At 46.4% G+C, this 18,887-nt stretch overlaps 2 protein-coding genes across 3 annotated transcripts in view; one reads left to right on the plus strand and one right to left on the minus strand.

Moving 5' to 3' along the window:
• The window catches only part of rsad2 (radical S-adenosyl methionine domain containing 2), a 7,239-nt gene extending 1,193 nt beyond the window's left edge, over positions 1–6,046 (plus strand). Inside the window, exons 3-6 of the mRNA XM_080497098.1 lie at positions 1,598–1,827; positions 1,952–2,101; positions 2,193–2,225; positions 3,656–6,046. Of these exons, the coding sequence (XP_080353224.1) occupies positions 1,598–1,827; positions 1,952–2,101; positions 2,193–2,225; positions 3,656–3,820 (578 nt within the window). The 3' untranslated portion in view covers positions 3,821–6,046. The remainder of the gene's footprint in view (positions 1–1,597; positions 1,828–1,951; positions 2,102–2,192; positions 2,226–3,655) is intronic.
• Positions 6,047–6,099: 53 nt separating this feature from the next.
• On the minus strand, positions 6,100–15,322 carry pcmtd2b (protein-L-isoaspartate (D-aspartate) O-methyltransferase domain containing 2b). Of its 2 annotated transcripts, none has more exons than XM_080496240.1 (7): positions 15,188–15,322; positions 10,414–10,574; positions 10,174–10,324; positions 9,269–9,371; positions 9,014–9,185; positions 6,974–7,097; positions 6,100–6,886 (listed from the first exon to the last, which is right to left on the minus strand). In XM_080496240.1, the coding sequence occupies exons 2-7, from the start codon at positions 10,567–10,569 to the stop codon at positions 6,285–6,287; spliced, it is 1,308 nt and encodes a 435-aa protein (XP_080352366.1). In that variant the 5' UTR covers positions 10,570–10,574; positions 15,188–15,322; the 3' UTR covers positions 6,100–6,284. The 2 variants fall into 2 exon arrangements, with proteins under 2 accessions (XP_080352366.1, XP_080352367.1); XM_080496241.1 differs by having other exon boundaries at positions 10,414–10,570; positions 15,188–15,228.
• Positions 15,323–18,887: the final 3,565 nt, after the last annotated feature.

The following is an 18,887-nucleotide window of genomic DNA, read 5'->3' on the forward strand; positions in this document are numbered from 1 at the left end:
CTTCTTCTTCTTCTTCTTCTTCATTGTTCATTTCCCCTAAATGCCTAAAAAAGAACAAAATTTGCCAGCCTCATCAAGTCTGGTGAAAAATTTTATTCAGAAAAAAAAAAAAATCAACCCCTGGAGTGTCAAAATGAGCTCTGTAGCGCCACCTAGACGCCATCCAGCAGGAATGTCGTAGGGAGGTCCAGCCTAAAGTCACTGGTTCGTGCTTTGTGGCTCCAGTTGAACTTGATTTGCTGGAAAGAGACAAAAACGGCTCTTTTGGTCAGAAAGGCTGCAGACCTCTGAGCCAGGAGGTTGTGTCAGAGAGGCGAGCCAGGTGCTCAATTACCTCTCTGCCCATGAAACCCAAAAGAAGAAGACGAATGGAGGAGCTGCCCGGGTATAAGAGGACACACACATCAGGTGTCAGCGGAGGCAGCAGGGTGTGTGTTGGTGTGTGTTGGTGTGTGTTTTCAGTTAATAAAATATGAGGATTGAAAACTCGGCGAACGTCTCGTCGCCTCTGAGTTTGAACCCGCTGACGGAACCATGACGGCCACAGAGATGATTTTGGATCAATGCAGAGTCATCAGAATCGGGGGGCAGGAATATTCCTGCCCTTTAGGTCAACGGCAGAAGGAGCGTTCTCGTTTCTAAGGATCGCAGCTCTTCTTGCTTTGGTATTGAAGTAAACAAAGTCCTGCCCAGCCTTTTGTCTCCCGACAGTCTGTTGTTCACTCTCTGAGGCGTGTCTCTTGTCAAAACACACAGTCTGCATTGAGTTCTCTCAGATAGTCACACACCTTTGTCCTTTTGATTGGGTTGTTTTGTTGTGTTGCACATCATCCTGCTGCAATCTTGTCTTTCATCAGTGGTGTGGAGCGATGGTGGGACGCAGGACTCTGGAGCAAACACCTTGAAGTATGAGGAAACCTAGACTGGTTATCATAGAGACTTTCTGCAACTCTGCCTGCTAATGAAATCACATGAGCATGAACCCCTGCTGCTCATTTAAACATGCAGAAACAATCCAGCCCAAAAACAACACGAATCTGAAGACAAGGTCAAATGAAACTTGTTTTGTATTGTTTATCATAAATATGCCATGAAATGTGGGCAATTTCAGAAAAAACGTAAAAAAAATTTCACTAAAGCATTTAGGATTTGGGGATTTTATGTCAGTGCTTGATGGTTTTGTTTGGGTTCAGAACCGATGGGCTGCTCTAAGGTTCATTCTGAATCTGAAAGTTCCCTCAGACTGTATGATATTGTCTCTATGATGAGTTCATTACTTTAAATAGCACAGGAGCCGATGGTTTCAGACCACTGGATCCTGATTGTCTTGCTGATTGTTGTTACAGAGTCCTAATTTACCATTAAACACCTTGCTGATGTATTAACATTCAAACCTCGGCGTCTTCGCCACTCGGGACACATCGGTCCCACGTTCCTTCACCACTGTGAAAAAACCAAAGAATAACAGAATCTGACCTCTGCAAACTCGTCACACTGTATGACATAAGACTGAGGAACTTTAAGCGCCACACTGTAACGTCTGGGAAAACAGCAGAGAGCCGATGTTTGAGCTCCACGTTCTCTGGGCCTCCGGCAGGAGACTTCCTGGACATCCTGGCCGTCTCCTGCGACAGCTTCGACGAAGACACCAACCAGCTGATCGGCCGAACTCAGGGCAGGAAGAGCCACCTGCAGAACCTCTACAAGATCCGGACCTGGTGCCGGCGCTACAAGGTGGCCTTCAAGATCAACTCGGTCATCAACACCTTCAACGTGGACGAGGACATGAGCGAGCAGATCGGCCAGCTGGACCCGGTGCGCTGGAAGGTGAGGGCGGCTCGGTGTCCAGAGGCGGACTCACCCCCTGTGGCCACTGTGTCCAGAGGTGGACTCACCCCGTGTGGCCACTGTGTCCAGAGGTGGACTCACCCCGTGTGGCCACTGTGTCCAGGTGTTCCAGTGTCTGCTGATCGACGGGGAGAACGCCGGAGACGAGGCCCTGAGGGAGGCGGAGAGGTTCGTCATCAGCGAGCAGCAGTTCCAGGAGTTCCTGGACAGACACAGCGGCGTGGCCTGCCTCGTCCCCGAGTCCAACGAGAAGGTTTGGACATGGGGAAAAGTCCTCTGGGGGGGAAGACGTGGACGCGTCGGGACAAGCACACTGACCACCTGTCAATGTTTCTCCCCCACAGATGAGGAACTCCTACTTGATCCTGGATGAATATGTACGTACTTGATCTCGTCCTTTTCGCCACTACTTTATTTTCATTTTCGCTTTATCTAGGCGACGGAACACAAACACGGGACAGGAACAGTGCAGAACAATGGCACAGGAACAGGACAGGAACAATGCGGTGCAATACACTATTATATTAACACTGGTCTTCATTCGGATATCAGGTGCAGCCTTTCCATCTGTACAACACACTTTCAATTGTTAAACAACTGATTTCCAAACCAGAAGAATGTGTTTCGTAGCAACTACCGTTGCTAATTGCAGAGCAGCTTGTAAGACCTGTGACCTGGCGAAAGTTCCTGTTGAGCAACCAAAGATTGCAGACAAGTGATTGAGTCAAATGTCCCTGGAGGTGAACTTGTAGGGTGAATTCATGGAACAGTAATGTATCCCGGACATGGCCTCCTCCCAGAGCTCTTTGGCTTCCCTGATCTGGTCTGAGGACTCCGGAACTGACAGAAACTATTTACAAAAACGTGTTATCAGTTTCCTGCGATCTGCAGAGCGGGAGCGTCTCAATGAAAGGCCGAATGGCGGGCGAGGACTCATAATGTGGACAATTTCTTTTTAAACATAACCCGAAGGCAACAATACAAATGTGACTTTGGGATATAAAATTTAATACTTTTCTGCTGAAATGAGGCGAACTGGCCTTTAATGTACAAGTCATAAAGAGTTTCTCCCTCCAGACTGTGAAAAGTGCCTCTGAATGTCCAGGTGCAAAACTGATTGTTTTGACAGATGGGAGCATAAACAGGAATGCTGCGGGTCCAGCAAACACTTTTTATCTTCCTTAATATTTTTCAGGGATTCTTGAATGTAAAATGTTTCTGCATTGACTGATCTATCTGGCGTCTTCCAGGAATCAGTGTTGGCCTTCAGTCTTTTTCACTGCCTCTGAAGTTAGATTTTAAGAAATGCTTCAGGCTCCTTGTTTAGTTTAATCCATCCAAAACAATCCATCACCACTCTGAAAGGTAAATGTATGAGCCTCATGCCGTTAATATCTGCCTGCTTCCTGACACCACTTACTAAACGTTCTAATGTGATATTAAAAAGCAAAGGGGAACGAGGGCCAACGCCACACTGCAGAGGAAAACAGCTGGATTTGTCCCGAGAGCCAAACTTTCCAAGTGTCGGTTATTGATTTCCTTTAAGTCTCTTGACGTCTGACCAGATTTTGAATTCGTTCAGTAAATGGCTGGTTGGCCGTTTTTAAACCAACCATTAAAACGAAAACCAGATAAAATGTTTATTTCGGTGTAATTTTGTGAAATGTTCACGGAGCCACTATGGGGGGGGGGGGGGGGGGGGGGGGGGGGCAAAGAGCCCCGAACTAAATCAAGCAGGAAATATATATTTTTTTTATAGATATTGTCACTGGCTCAGCAGCTCACGTCCTGTTTCCTTCTGATCCAGATGCGTTTCCTGGACTGTCGAGGAGGAAAGAAGGAGCCGTCGAAATCCATCCTGGACGTGGGCGTGAAGGAGGCCATCTGCTTCAGCGGCTTCGACGAGAAGATGTTTCTGAGGAGAGGAGGGAAATATGTGTGGAGCAAAGCAGACATGAAGCTGGACTGGTAGCAGCGTCTCTCTCGGGTTACAAACGTTCACATATTTGAGCTTTTTCACATTCTTCTTTGGTGTCATTTGTCATTATGATTATGATCAGGATTATTATCTGATGTTCCAGCAAACATTATTGATCCATCGCCGCTCTGCTTCCGAAGCCCGTCAGCTTTTCAACCTGAACTGCAGCTGCGCACGTTTTTGGCCCAAGATTCTGGTCCCGTTATTATTGGCTTTTTTTTTTTTTTTTTATGTTTGTGCTTTGTTTTTAATGTCTATTTATGTACAGCACTTTATTTTAACAGTGTTTCTTTTGAAGGTGCTTTGTTCATGGAAATAAAGTTGAGTCGAAGTAACATCCCTTCACTTTTTTTAATCATAAAATGAATGTACCATCTTGAAGTTGGTATTCATTTATTTATCTTTTCTTGTTTCAACAGCTCAGAATGTTCGAGTGTTGCAGTTTGAGCTTCACCTCATTTATTGTAAGATTGAATCCACTCTCTTTAAATTAAAACCCTCACACACACCTTGTGTGTACAAATATAAATATTACAAGTTTTTTTCCCTAATGTTTATTATTGATCATAAAAACCAATTCCACCATCATTTACAGCATTTTAACGCATTAAATGCCAGTTTGTTTGTTTTAATAAGAAAACGCACCCAAAAAAAAATAGAATTTGAATGAAGTTTTAATCTTCAGCAGTCAATAATACAGCTCAACTTTTAAAAACACACACGTCATTCTCACTGAAAGGTAACGTTATAGAAAAAGAAAAAGACATTCAGCAGAGGAGTGCCAGAACCAGAGGAATGTTCAACACAGCAGCTCCCAGAACCAGAACCAGAACCAGAACCAGAACCTTTCCTTCCCACTGCTTCATTTCTCTGGACACAAACTGACCAGCGACTCGTTTCCTCATGAGCGACTTCCTCCACGGACTGAAGTTTGGCACAGAAGGAAGCAGAAAGTTTGTAAAAAGATGAAGAGAAGGGAGAATAATGCCCCATCTAACTAGAATCCACAACAGAAAATCCTTTTTTTTTTTTTACTTTTTAAATTAAAGATACATTAAAACCGTTTTTCTTTTCTTTTCTTTTTTTTTCGATTCACAAAACAAAACATAGAACAGTTCCGTATATACACGCCACTTCAAGTCTGGTGAAATCAAAGAGAACACAGTGAGAGAGAAAGTGTTTGTATCATGCTGGTTTACGTCAGTAAGATGGAATATTAGTAAAGTGGAGGATTTAATCTGCTTGTTCCGCTTCATGTGGAGGAAAGGTGGAGGAAAGGTGGAGCATGTGCATAGAAAACGCTAACGTGAAGCTCAGCCGGCTTCTTGTGCGGGAGCTTTGAAATGACGGCGATCCAGAGTTCACTCGGCGGACGGCGACTTCACGTCTCAGAACAACGGAGGAGATAACTGCTTCTGCTTTTGTTTTGAAAAAAGAAAAGAGGATGTGCGGGACGTTACATGGACATAATGACACAGAGAGTGTGAACAGCAGCTTGGTTTTTTTTGTTGTTTTGTGTGTTTGTTCCACCAACAGACGCCGCCCGACATTTACAAGTAGCTTAGCATGCTAGCTTCACCGGCGCCACACATGAAGGGAACGTCTTTCTTTTCTGAGTTTGTTCATTTTTTTAAATGAGGTTTAAAGTATAAAACTTAGTCAGACATGGTTAACTTGAAGAGATCTTAGATGGATTAAAGTTAGGATTTAGCAGAAACTCAAAGCTCTGTATGGAAAAGACAGAATTCCGTCCGCCCCCCCCCCGTCCAGGAATTGAACCGGTGACCGTAAAAGTAACCTCTTGGTGTGAATGTGAGTGTTTGTCCTGTGAAGGACTGGAGCTGTGTTGCTCCAGTGACCCTGCACGGGAGGAATTGGTGTCGAAGACAGAAGGACATAATTCTGCCCTCTGGTTTGTTTTGGACTCGTTGAATTAAAGTGACGACGGTCAGGGAAACGCTCGGCGGTCCAAATAGTGGCGAGGGGCGGAGCCACAGAGGGCGTCTCCCGTCTCGTCTCCTGTTTGCCTTTGTCTCTGCTCCACACCAGTTGCGCTGTGGAAAGTGGACAGAACGATAGAAAGTCCCGTCTGGTGGTAGTTTTGCGGTTCGGACCGAGGAAAGGGACATCGGGTCCAATTTGATGTTGGTGGAGCCACGAGACGATTCGGAGTTTCTTTGGGAAGTTTGGAGCCTAAATAGTCTTGGTGTCTCTTTTGAGATCCACGGTGGTTTACCCCCCCTCCCCCACAGTCCCCCTCCCCCGCTCCAGTGGACATATTGACCGTTTCCAGCATCAGGTGCCGGGGGGCGGGGCTAAAAGACGCAGCCGGAATGAGGAGAGACGATGGAGAAGATGGCGGCGAGCGAGAGAGAGAGACGGTGGTCCAGGGACAGGACATGGAGATGGTCCAGGGTGGAGGTCTGGAGTGGACCTGGGACCAGGACTAGCCTGGTCCTCACTTCTCCCGGTAGAAGAGCAGGTACATCTTGAGGGGCTCGGGCAGCGGCAGAGCCAGGATCCTCTCCCGCAGGACGTTGACGGCCGGCGGCGGGCGCAGCAGCTCGCCCGTCTCCTTCTCCTCCTCCTCGTCCTGCTCCTCCTCCTCGTCCTCCTCCTCCACCGTGTCCTCCTCCTCCTCCACCACCACGGCTCCTCGGCCCCCGCCCCCTCTGCCCACCCTCCTCTCCCGCCCCCTCATCTGCCGCCTGGCCTCCACCGCCACCACCTCCTCCTCCTCCTCGTCCTCGGCCGGCGCCCCCCTCCCCCCCTGGCCGCCCCCCTGGTTGTTGTTGGTGTCCAGGGGGGCGGGGCCGATGCCGCCGCCGGCCACCACCTGCCTGGTGGCCAGCACCATGGCGTTGCAGTGGCGGCGGTGGACCCTCCGGCGTTTGAAGCGGGGGCCGTACTTGTGGAGCCCGGCCACGGCGAGGCCCCGGCCCACGCTGAAGGAGGAGCCGCGGCCCCGGGACTGGGCGTCGCCGCCGTCCGTGGTCACCCTCAGCGTGTGGCGGATGCAGATGCGAGCCAGCTCCTGTAGCGTCCGGACCTCGTACTTGGCTGTGAAGAGAAGCAGCGTGAGGCGAGGAGGGCGAGGGGGGGCGAGGAGGGCGAGGGGGCGGCGGGAGCTCAGGAGGACAGACTCACGCAGAGGGACCGTCTTGGGTCGGCCGTTGGTGTTGTGCTTCGGCAGGACCAGCGGGGCGAAGGACACCGAGATGATCTTCTTGGTCTCCCAGCTGTTCCCTCCCGTACGGGTGATCTTGGTCAACTGCAACAAACACAACAGGAGCGTCAGACCAGAGGTCCCCAACCTTTTATCACCGCGTCAATGCTTGACAATTGTACTTCGTCGATTGTTTATATTGCAAATAATAATAATAAAACTCTCAGTGCATTTGCATTTATTGTTGTGGTGGCCGCCAGTAATTTCTTCTGTCTTTCGTGTTCCTGTTTTTTTCCTTCAAAAGACTCCGGGGGCTTGTTTTTTAATCCAGGGTGCTTGGTCTCCAAGTGGCGAAGCCATTTTGAAGGCTTCATTGCCTCGTTAGAGAGCCGTTCACCGCATATTGTGCAGAGCGGACTTGGTCTGTGGGAATCACCTGATAAATCCATACTTCAAGTAAAACTCCTGGTACTGTCTGTTAAAAACTTTCCTTTTCTTGGAAGTTGTCGGCTCTTCTTCTGTCTCTTCACCCTTTTCCCCTTCAGAAAGAAACTTTCCAAAGACGTCGTTTTTTTTGCTCATTTTGCTAGCTTGTGGGTTAAATGTTTGGCGCTCAAGTGACCGAGATGTAACCGAGAGAATCCGGTCATTTTTCAAAATAAAAGATTGTTCAGACTCAGATAATAAATACAACGGAAATAATTGATTATTTCTTGGGCGGCCCGGTACCAATTGATCCACGGACCGGTACCGGGGTCGGGGACCGCTGCGTTGACGGACAAACAGGAAGTCTCCACGGGACAAACACTTTGTTCTGTCAGAGCGGGACGTTTAGAGACGTGGTCCAGTCACATATCGAGGCAGTAACTTTTCTCCAGGGAGCCGGCAGCTCCAGTGGGCGGTCAAGGTCCCATCTCCATGTGCCCAAGTGTCTTTGGGCAAGGCACTGAACCCGGAGGTCCGCCCACTGGGACCAACACATCAGAACTCTGCAGCACCAGGCACATTTCACATTTCTCAACGTTTCCTTCAGCTGCAGACGTGGAGACTCAGTCCTCACGTCTGCAGCTGACAGACAAAAAGACAGTTGAACGTTACATCACCCTGTTCTCTGCACACACACGCCTGCTTCTTTTGGCCACACAAACACAACACCACCTAGTGGCCCAGCATGCGAACTGCAGCGTTTTCAGTGTTTGAGGCAGAGACGCGTGTGGAATTCTGGACAACAAATAGCTTGTCAAAGGTTCATCCATCACATTTCACGTCAAAGTACATGAACAAATATATAAATATGGCCAGAATAAAGAAACTGGCTTTTCCATAAACTCTTCATTTTATTGTTAATTTGTGCTTCTTTATGTAAAGCGCTTTTGAGTGCCCAGCACAGTGCTATACTAGCTTGATGAACTATTATCTAAATAAATCACTATTTCTTCTGAAATGATGTCATTTGATGAGCATGAATGTTTACGAGACAGAGGACGTTGGACAGAGCGTCACTGAAGACAGTAATTAGTCCTGCAATGCTCGGAGGTCAGGGAACTTCAAAACAGTCAATTTCTTCAAAAAGCCATTCGTGTTGCATGAGGTTTAGTGAAGCCTCTTTGTGTTGTGAGGCTAATATTTATACACATGTATGTTTGTTTTATTGTTATAAGAATACATATACAAGTATGTGATATACTGTATGTGAACTACCTTGTTTTTTATTTTATTTGGATATAATACAACATTTGGCCATTTCAAAGACTGATATAATATTAATGGGTATTGTTAATTCTCAAGTTTAATTTATTCTTATTTTATATAAGATAACTCAATAGCTTAAATATAAATATTTTATTCCGCACCCAATGTGTGGGTTTCAGCTACAAGTGTTATCAGTCCATGATAGAGCTCCACAAGGATAAACAGATTCACCCCAACAACATAACACAGCAACAACAGTGGTGACCCATGACGTTTGTTTTTCCTCCTCATGCAGTGAGTGATGAACGCTCCAGCACCAAAGCACTGACCTTCTCCTCCAGGGGCATGACCAGGATGCCCCCCACCTTCAGCAGGTTCTTCATGTAGTCCTCGTGGTCCTTCTGCACGCCGGCGCCGCAGTACACCCGGTCGTACTGCCGGCTTTCCGGAGGGATCTCCAGGCAGTTCCCCACCACGAAGGACGGCTCGCAGAACTCGAACCTGAAGAGGAGAGGAGGCGGGATCAGGCTGCGTGTCGGGGAGACGCCGCCGGGGGGGGGGGGGGGGGGGGGGGGGGGACCTACTTGTCGAAGCTGTCGCTGGTTTTGATGAAGCAGTCCAGCTTCTGGTAGGCGTACTCGATGACGTCCGCATGCAGCTCGATCCCGTGGTTCACTCCGAACGGCCCTGGAAGAGTCCCGGGGGGTTTGAGCAGAGAATGTGACAGCAGAAGAGCATGTCTGTCAAAAATATAGAAAAACATCTGCAGAAGATTGATGCCGATCTCTTCATTTACACGAGCTGAGACCGAGCAGTGTCGCTCCTCTTGTTTCTAACGGCACAGATCCAGAGGAGCAGCTTGTTGACTTCTGCTCTGTGGCCACAAAGTATGAAATGGTGTTGAAATAATGACGTGAAATATGACGGCGAGTCCACAGAAGAGGTCTGAAGAGTGAATGACAGAACCGTCCGTCTGTCTCATTTTAACATTTAATATGTGTGAATACTACTTTTCATATTTTTGTTTTATCAAAGCACTCATATTCAAGTAATTTTTTTTCTTTTAATTTTCCTGCATTACTGTGATAGATCCCTGCATATTCTTCTTCTTTTTCTCTTTTAATATGGAACTAGTGTTAATTAAACCTTCTGTATTTTTTTTTTTTTTTACCTTCAAGTTTCATCTTAAATAAGAAAGATCCATTTTGGAGAATTTCAGATTGGGACGAAACGTTGCAGTACCACTTGGAGCCGAGTGGGGGCAGTGTGAGATTAGAAGTTTAAATGGTGGGAGGCTCTCAGAGTTGAACCCTCAACACTTCCTCTCATAGTCTGTCCTGTTCAGTTTGAACAGTCCTGCTGGTCATCAGGAGACAGGAAGTGCAAGTGAGGAGCTGCTGAAGGGCGAAAATGGTTTTATTTGCTAAATCTGGTCTGGGTTTTGTGTGGGACCTCTTCTAACGTTTCAAACAAAGATGGCGGCCTGTACCCAGTATGAGGCCGACCATGGTGCTGAGGTAGCCGGTCCCGCTGCCCAGGTTCAGGAAGGAGAGGCCGGGGTGGAGGTCCAGGGCCTCCATCACCTCCGAGTAGATGCAGGGAGCCGACAGGTGGATGTTCCCATGCCGCCACGCCAAGTCCTACACAAGACAGTGGCGTGAGACGAGCGTCCGGGAGCCTCCGCGTGAGGAAGACCCCCCCCCCCCCCCCACTCTTCCTCCACCCTCACCTTGTAGGCGTTGTCTCGGTAGTCGTCCAGGTAATAGTCGGCCCGGTCGATGGCCCGGAAGGCCCGCTCCACCAGGTCTGAGCGGATGTAGTACGCTTCTTTGAGGTTGTCCACCAAGTCGTCGTTGTCCTCGCCGGCACTCACAGCTCCGCCCATCCTGACTGGGAGAGAAACATCTTTCACCCTCTGCTGATCTAAAAGAACCTCCATACACACTCCTTTTACTCTCCGGCTCAAGTCTACTGATCATCATGAAGCCATCTTCATTTTTTTCCTAAAAATCATTTGCTCTCACAGCCGCTGTCAGCTGTGAGAGCAGTGTGTTGAAGAGTAATCATGTATCAATACTCTTCACCACTAGATGGCAGCACAGAACTTTGCCGGTGAAATGGAAACTGAAAGACGTCAGTCTGGTTAATCTCCACCTGCTGCTGCCATCTTGTATCAAAGTACTGTGTCAGTGACAGTGATGGAGAAGTTTTTGAAAAGGAAGAATGTGAACCAGGATCTCAGTTCTTCATTCATCAGGTCCAGGTTTCACACTGAGGGAGTCAAAATAAAAAAAAAAAGAAATTGGGAAATACTTTTTTCTGTATTTATTTGATTCCTGTTGATAAAACTTTGATGAGAATGACTTTATATTGTTAATAGAGGCTACAGAGGTTCACATTTTAACATTTTCAGGTGGTGGTGTGCCTCCACATTTTTCCAAAGAAAAAAGTGTGCCTCGGCTCAAAAAAGTTGAAAACCACTGATCTATTCACACCACATCAACTCACATGTGTCCCGTTTCACCTGGTTGTTTACACTGCTGAGGAAACAACACAAACATGTTCCTGCAGAAGGACAAAGTCAACAATCTGCTGTGGGAACCGCAGACGCAGCGCCAGATGAAAACTACACGGAGAAAGCTGGCAGAGCGGTTGTGTCTGGGTAAGACAGCAACATTAAGTCCAATCACACATCATCAAACGTGTGAGTGAACTTCTGAGGCAGGAAGGAGACGGCAGCCTTACGTTTGAGAAGATCACACACAACTGGATGTTCTTCAGGACGTTAAGAAACACCAGCTGGCGTGAAACGAGGCCAAATGACCAGAGACGCAAAGACGATGACAAATACAGAGAGAAATAAAATGAAGACAAACAAAGAAACAAAGTGTCAAAAAGACAAACGTTGATTTAGGAGCTGAGAGACAGAAAACTGTAACATCACAGCAGTTTGACAACACAACGAGAAGGTCGCAATAATAAAGACACATGAAATGATCACAGAGACGAAATTAGCACAGACGCCATCAGGGGCCCCGGGGGTGTTGGGTGGGTGGGGGGGGGGGGGGGGGGGGGGGGGTGGGGGTGAAGGCTCAAAGGAGGGAGCAGGTTTGAATGGACATCTGTGGAGTTTGGAGCTTTAGAAACTTGTTCAGAAGGCAGAATGAGTGAATTGTTACTATCACACACTCTATAACATCAGAACGTTTAAACCTTTAATCAGTGACATGGAAGACACGGCTTGAGGGAAATCTATAAGGATGTGACAATATTTCATGTGACAACAACTAATCCATTAAAAAAAAAAAAAAAGCAGTGTGTTTACACTGCAGCAGCAGAAACACTGACAAGGATGTAGTTAGTCTGCCGGGCCACAGGGGGGGTGCTGTTGCTCGTTTTTGTAATGAAACCACACAGACGTGTGAGCAGAGAACAACACACTATAAACGTGAAGAAAATCAAGAGACCCCGACGGCCGTATGGACTGATGAGGAATCAGATGCTATCGGGGGAGAGTCTCAACTTGATGATGTCATCGCCTGCTCTCCCCCACGCCGCCATGACCACAATGGCGGCTCCAGGTCCTGCCGCAGGCTTAATGTGACGTTATGTTGGGTTTACTGAGTACGAGGAGGATCTGGAGTTTTCTCTTTTTCTGCATTATTGGCGTAGCAGGTGAGTCACAGCGCCCCCTAAAGGCCTGGCATATGTACTACACCGTGTGGAGCCGTGTTCATAGTGACGTGTGTTGTTTTTTTTGTAGAATGCAGAGGAGAAATAAGGTCGTTTTGGTTGGTGTGGACTGAGCCTATGGCCCAGTTTACTCGACAACATTTCAAGTGAAAACGCATCGTTTTTGCATTTTTGTTTCAGAAAAAGTTTTATGTTTGCATGGCTGTTAAAACAGTGTGAACTCTGATTTAAAAAATAAATAAAAAATAGTGCACACAGATCAAAGTCTGAGATGTGTGTTCATTAGAGGTTCATCGCTTCATCTAACCAATATTTTAGTTCAAAAGCAATAAAGAAACTAAAGAATAAAGGAATAACATGGACACTAACAATGAAATATTAACTTAATTATGACAATTCTATTACTACCACACAATCTCTTCAGTATTCAGTAAATACATAATAAACAAATGAAACACAATAAGAGGACGTGAACAGTGAGTGAACCAGGGGGAGGTTTGTCTCTCAGGTTCTCAACCTGAAGCTCCTCAGGAAGCGTGACGTGCGGCTCAGAGTGAGATTAGACGTGCTGCGTGTCGTCTCCCGGCCGACGGCGTGTCGCTTAAGGAGCTTAAACGGAGGTGTGACAGGTAGTTTCTAACCTGAAGTCCAGTTTGTCCTTGTTCGACGCTCAAACACTGAAGATGCGGGGAGCTTTTAATGGAGACGTGAAGCTTCGTGCCGCTTTATGAAACGGCCAGACGTCCGACACACAAACTCAATACTGAGAAGGTCAAGGTTGTGAAACACTGACTTGAAAGTTGGATGTTAAAGGTCGTTCTGCAACTGGCAACCCCCCCCCACAAATCTCCAGCCCAACATCGTCCCCTCCAGCCTCAATCTGTCCCCCGTCCTCACTTCTTCTTCACTGAGCAGCAGGAGGAAGTAGAAACTAAAGTGGTAGTTTTCTCACCCTCCCTTCACAACGACCACCATAAAACGGCCCCGCTCTCCAGAAGGACCGACTCCTGCCTGACCGAACACAAGCTTCTCATTTCCCTTCCTAAAAGTCCCACATCGCACAGTTAGTGAACAATTCCACATCAGAGTCTGAGGTCCAACATCATTTCATTCAAAGTGTTTTTTCCTCCAATCCAGCCATGGTCCTGAATGTCCTCCAGTCTAAAAGTCCCTCTACTGAGAACAGGCTGCTTCTGTCTGTACCTCTTCTGTCACGTTATTGAGTGCAGCTGTGTGTTTATCACACATGTCCTTTAATACACACGTGGTACTTTTTATAGTTTCAACATGAGTTTCTATACAGAGGCTGATATTTGTGCTGGTTTATATTGAGGTGAGCAGGTTTTACGTTGCGTTTGAGCTGAAAACAGTGAGTCAGACCTGGCAACCCGGGAAAAGACGTGGCTTTCCGGTACCGTCCGTTATTGTTTAGGGTGGATTTATCGCTGCGGCTCAGAGGTGCTACATATAACAAGGTAAACAATCCAACATGGCGGCCTGGTGGTTCGCTAGCTAGCCGGCCTCAGAGGGACGGTCTCCGTGTGGACAGTCAGAGGGACGGTCTCTATGTGTACAGTCAGAGGGACGGTCTCTGTGTGGACAGTCAGAGGGACGGGCTCTGTGTGGACAGTCAGAGGGACAGTCTCTGTGTGGACAGTCAGAGGGACGGTCTCTGTGTGGACAGTCAGAGGGACGGTCTCTGTGTGGACAGTCAGAGGGACGGGCTCTGTGTGGACAGTCGCTCCAGTTTTCTCTCACGCTTCAAAAACGTGACATGAAGAGACGGGACAAAACTTCCTCGTGTCCCAGCAGAGACACAACTCACTGGACCTGCACTAGACCAGGACTAGACCTGGACTCATCCTAGACTAGACCAGGACTAGACCTGGACTCAACCTGGACTAGACCTGGGCTCATCTAGGCCTACATCTGGACTGCACCTGGAGTCATTCTGAACTCGACCTGGACTAGACCTTCACTCATCCTGGACTAGACCAGGACTAGACCTGGATTCATCCTGAACTAGACCTGGACTAGATCAGGACTAGACCTGGACACGTTCTGGACAAGACCTGAACTATACCCGGTCTCATCCTTAACTCGACCTGGACTAGACCTTCACTCATCCGGGACTAGACCAGGACGAGACCAGGACTAGACCTTCACTCATCCTGGACTAGACCTGGACTAGACCTGGACTAGACCTTCACTCATCCCGGACTAGACCTGGACTAGACCTGGACTCCCCTGGCCTGCAGTTCAGCTGTTGTTCGCAGGTTCGCCAGCAGAGGGCGCAGCTGGCTTGTTGTTGTGTAGAACGTAAGTGGTTTAGTAGGCTAGTCGGGTCCAGGGTCCGACCCCCCCGCAGAACCACCAGCTTCCCTCCGGAGCTTCACTCCTTCAAACATTCGACCGTCCCCGCTCTCCTCGGTGTTTGTGGGCGAGCGGGCCGCAGCGCAGCGTCTCCCCGCAGACACGCAGCCTGCACCGGGGCTGCTGCGCCGGGGCTTGTGCGCTGAATGTTTGCGCCACTCGGCTCGCGTCTCTTCGAGGAAACACGCACTCTCCGGCTGCGGTTCGCCGTCGGTCAACCCGCGGAACCGAGAAAAATCCCGCGTTGTGCGAGAGTCGGGCTGTCACGCCACGACAAGGTCAACGACACGGACAGAGGGGGCTGGGAGAGCCGGGGCACGGGGAAGAGAGCGAGCGGCTGGAAGTAAAGCCTCCGCCGCGGACGGAGCGCAGCTCGGCGCGGCGGCGGGCCCTGTGTGCCCGCGCGAGCGCCGCGCCCGGCCGGCCCGAGACCGTACCTGCTGGGGATGCGGGGTGCTGGTCCGGGTCTCAGCGGCGCTCAGCGGCCCTCCTGGTTCTCAGTCTTTTGTTGTGGAGCGGATCTGCTCAGAAACACACCGCGGCTGGATGTAAACATTCAGCCAGCTGACGTGCTGACGTCAGACGGCACGCACGCAGCAGAATGGCCTAGTTTGTCTGGCGAAAGCACCCGGATGTAGAGCACGGCCGCCATCTTGGATGAGGATCCACTGCTCCAAGGCATTCACTTTTAGTTTCTTTTCATAATGAAATATAATAACTCACTGAATTAAACACATGTTTTCACTTGGCTATAATTGTTAGAAGCAGCAGAGATGGTTTGGGAAGATTTCATACATTAAATATTTGACTTTTCAAAATGAAATACATAATTTCGATAGTACATGATTTCCCTTATAGAGCACTTTCTCACCACATAAGCAGTCCCTAAGCATTTTACACTGTTAATCAAGGACACTGATTGCCAAACTGACAAAGTGGGCCAAGGACAGTGGCTGGGAGATCACTGCTCTACCAACCAAGCAACAGCTTTTACTATTAGATAGTAAAGTAGTGACTTGTCACAGTGATCCTCTGAGTTCAAAACGTCCCCATGAGAAGACATAGCTGTTATAGGCCCTGGAGGTCAACAAGCTGCAGTATTTTATGAATTGTATGAATATAAGATGAAGCATTTAACGTGGGACCTATCTATCTATCTATCTATCTATCTATCTATCTATCTATCTATCTATCTATCTATCTATCTATCTATCTATCTATCTATCTATCTATCTATCTATCTATCTATCTATCTATCTATCTATCTATCTATCTATCTATCCATCCAGTCAAATGACTTTGAATAGATTGTGATCAATGACCCTTGGACAGTTTCTGAAAAACATTTCATATTTTCAAATGGTTATCATCCCGTCGGGATTATTATTATTATTATTATTATTATTATTATTATTATAGGTAATATATAATAATAATAATATTGATGATGATGACGACGACGACGACGATGATAATGTATGCCTCTTATGTACGGACAGAAATCTTCTTTCTATAACCAAAAACTGAAATTCGGAACTTCTCAGATGTTACTGAAAATGCCTCAAATGATGTCTCTTCTACAATCACTTGAACAAAAATAAATACAAAATCTAAATAACCCTCTTTTATCAAGTGTTTTTGTTCTCCAGTCCAGCTATTCTGCGAGTAATTAACAAACTCCAGTCTGGTTATTTCTCCTGTTTTTAATTGTATCACCACAACAAACAATAAATTCCATCTTTGGTGAACAGCCACTTCTTCTCATTATTCCAGCTGAAGGCACTCAGAGTAATTGAACTGTTCTTGATGAAAGAAAGGAGGACAGAGCTGTGAACACATGACAAATACTTGTGTTGAGTAAAATGCATTGTATTCATATTTTCTATATTTTGTCATTTTATTTCAATAGTATTGATTTTGTTGTGCCAAATATATATGTGGTCCAGTTGTGGCTGCAGTTAAAAGAAACATGTTGAATTGTGTAAATTGTGTTTTTTGCTTTACTAACAGAGTTCATTCTCACTACATGAGATACCTTATTTATGACTCATCAGATTCTGGTTATGATTGATGGCTTCTATAATAACTGCATTAAGAGGTTGATAAAATGAAGGAGGACACAACTGAAGGCCTCAGTCTGAAACACAACTCGCTACTGAGTCTGGAGAGGCTCTGATGCCTTTGAGATATTTCTTCCAGCTTAATGATATTTCAATGAGGCTCTTCTGACGTCTCCTGATTCCAACTTCTCACTCCATTCACTTTTCATGGCCTGGATTTCACCTCATTTTCGCCGTTCTTGTTTTAATGATTACAGTCAAATGTTGTCAATGTCTGTCTGCTACTATGATAAACCTTGTTTTTACCTTCACCTTTGATTTAGACCAGGTTTCATTTCATGGACAGTGAAAGCAGACGGTGTTCCTTATGAATGATGTGTTCCGGGAAGTGAAATGGAGCTGCTCTGTTCAATAAGAAAACCTTTACTATGTGTTGGTGTCTTTTCACAGCAGATGGCCTTCACTCAGTGTGTGTTGGATCTTTCTCACATTTAGTCCTTCAGAGCTCAAACACATCAACAGTTTTCAGTCTTGGTTTCACTAAATCCTTCATTACATGGATAAACAAAGACCTTGTTGTCAGTCACTTGTCATTTGTCATTGTATTTTTAACTATGTGCTCTAAATGAAATTGTGTTGTAAGAGGAGATCTGGAGGTTATTAGTCCATCTCAAAGTCAACTTCTGAATTCAAGAAGGTCTGAAGTTGGAAGGTGTTGTTCTCCTCTTTGGAGACGTTGCAGTGAGAAGACACAGTCGTGCTGAAGTGTTTTCATGGGTGTTAAAACAAAACAAAAAAACTAACTTTAAGTTCAATTTTTAAATAAAATTAGCGCCTGTTTTGATCTTATTCACGTTCATTTGGAGGAGCTGACAGAAAACGAAACACAAAAGATCAGTAATATACAATATCAATTCAATTAAAAAGATTAATGTGGAAATCCAAATTCACAAATGTACATTTTCTGCGTCTTCGACGGTTCCTAGAAGTTAAAATTCAACAAAACAAATGACGGATGGAGAGAAAACACGTGAAGGGGAGGAGCAGGTGGGTTGTTGTTGTTGAGTTGGTACATGTAGATTTACTGTGTGCGATCCAGCAGATGTCAGTGCTGCTCAACATAAAAACTACATGTAACTACATGCCAAGAGCAGACGGACGTCCGGCATTTTGTTCAGCAGGCAGAAAGAAAGGCAACATGTTACACAACATCCAAACACTGTGTCGCCTCCTTTCTCCTATCATCCATCACCTCGGTCCAAACGGCCACAGCTAAACCAACCAATCATTTCACCTTATACCTGAAATGAACACAGTCCACATGTCAGAAAATGACTGCTCATTTAGGAATTCTGTAATTAGTAATGTTCCATAATTTATTCAGCTTCACATTTTTCCCAAGGACATAGTTAATGTAATCCATTGCAAGATGCACACCTGCTTCATCTAATAAATAAATTAAAGTAACATATATATTTATATATGTATATAAATGAAAGTTGACTTTGGGTTTTTGACTTTTTATAATTGATGAAATATATTTCCCTTTTTGTAAAAAGGGAGTAGAAAAGCTTTGTGCTTCAATGTTCACCCTATTTGGAAGAAAAGTTGTGAATGATTTATATTGTGAATTAATGAGTGCAGGATTTACAGGTAAATTACTGAAGTGACCAGTGACAAAGTCCAGGTTTTGTTCATTCATGAAGCTTGACTTCGACTCAATAAAAATAAACAAATGAAGGAAACGAAATCCTTCAGTTTTTCGGTGTTGCATCATGTCAGAAAGGCCTCAGGCTGTGTGTGTGTGTGTGTGTGTGTGTGTGTGTGTGTGTGTGTGTGTGTGTGTGTGTGTGTGTGTGTGTGCGTGTGTATGTGTGTGTGTGTGTGTTTGTGTGTGCAGTGAAACAACATGAAATTGGAGTTGGAGGAAGTTGGAGTTCAGCAGGAAGGCTGCTCTCCTCCACACAGTGGATTTGGGCAGTGGCGGCCTCGAGCGTTAGACCAGCGAGTGTGTGTTCACAGGTTTGAATCCCTGCTGACAGACTACTCCTGAGCAAGGCCCTCAAACCCCAGCAGA

Source organism: Blennius ocellaris (genome assembly GCF_963422515.1).
Source record: "Blennius ocellaris genome assembly, chromosome: 5".
Lineage (NCBI taxonomy): Eukaryota > Metazoa > Chordata > Actinopteri > Blenniiformes > Blenniidae > Blennius > Blennius ocellaris.

Bases quoted from the DNA above. Each gene is read 5' to 3' on its own strand.
- pcmtd2b (XM_080496240.1), bottom strand. From the start codon at position 10,569: ATGGGCGGAGCTGTGAGTGCCGGCGAGGACAACGACGACTTGGTGGAC. The intron at 9,372-10,173 runs GTACAGGCCGCC...GGACTCTTCCAG, and splicing joins CATGGTCGGCCTCATACTGG to GGCCGTTCGGAGTGAACCAC. The intron at 6,887-6,973 runs GTGAGTCTGTCC...TTCTCTTCACAG, and splicing joins ACCCAAGACGGTCCCTCTGC to CCAAGTACGAGGTCCGGACG.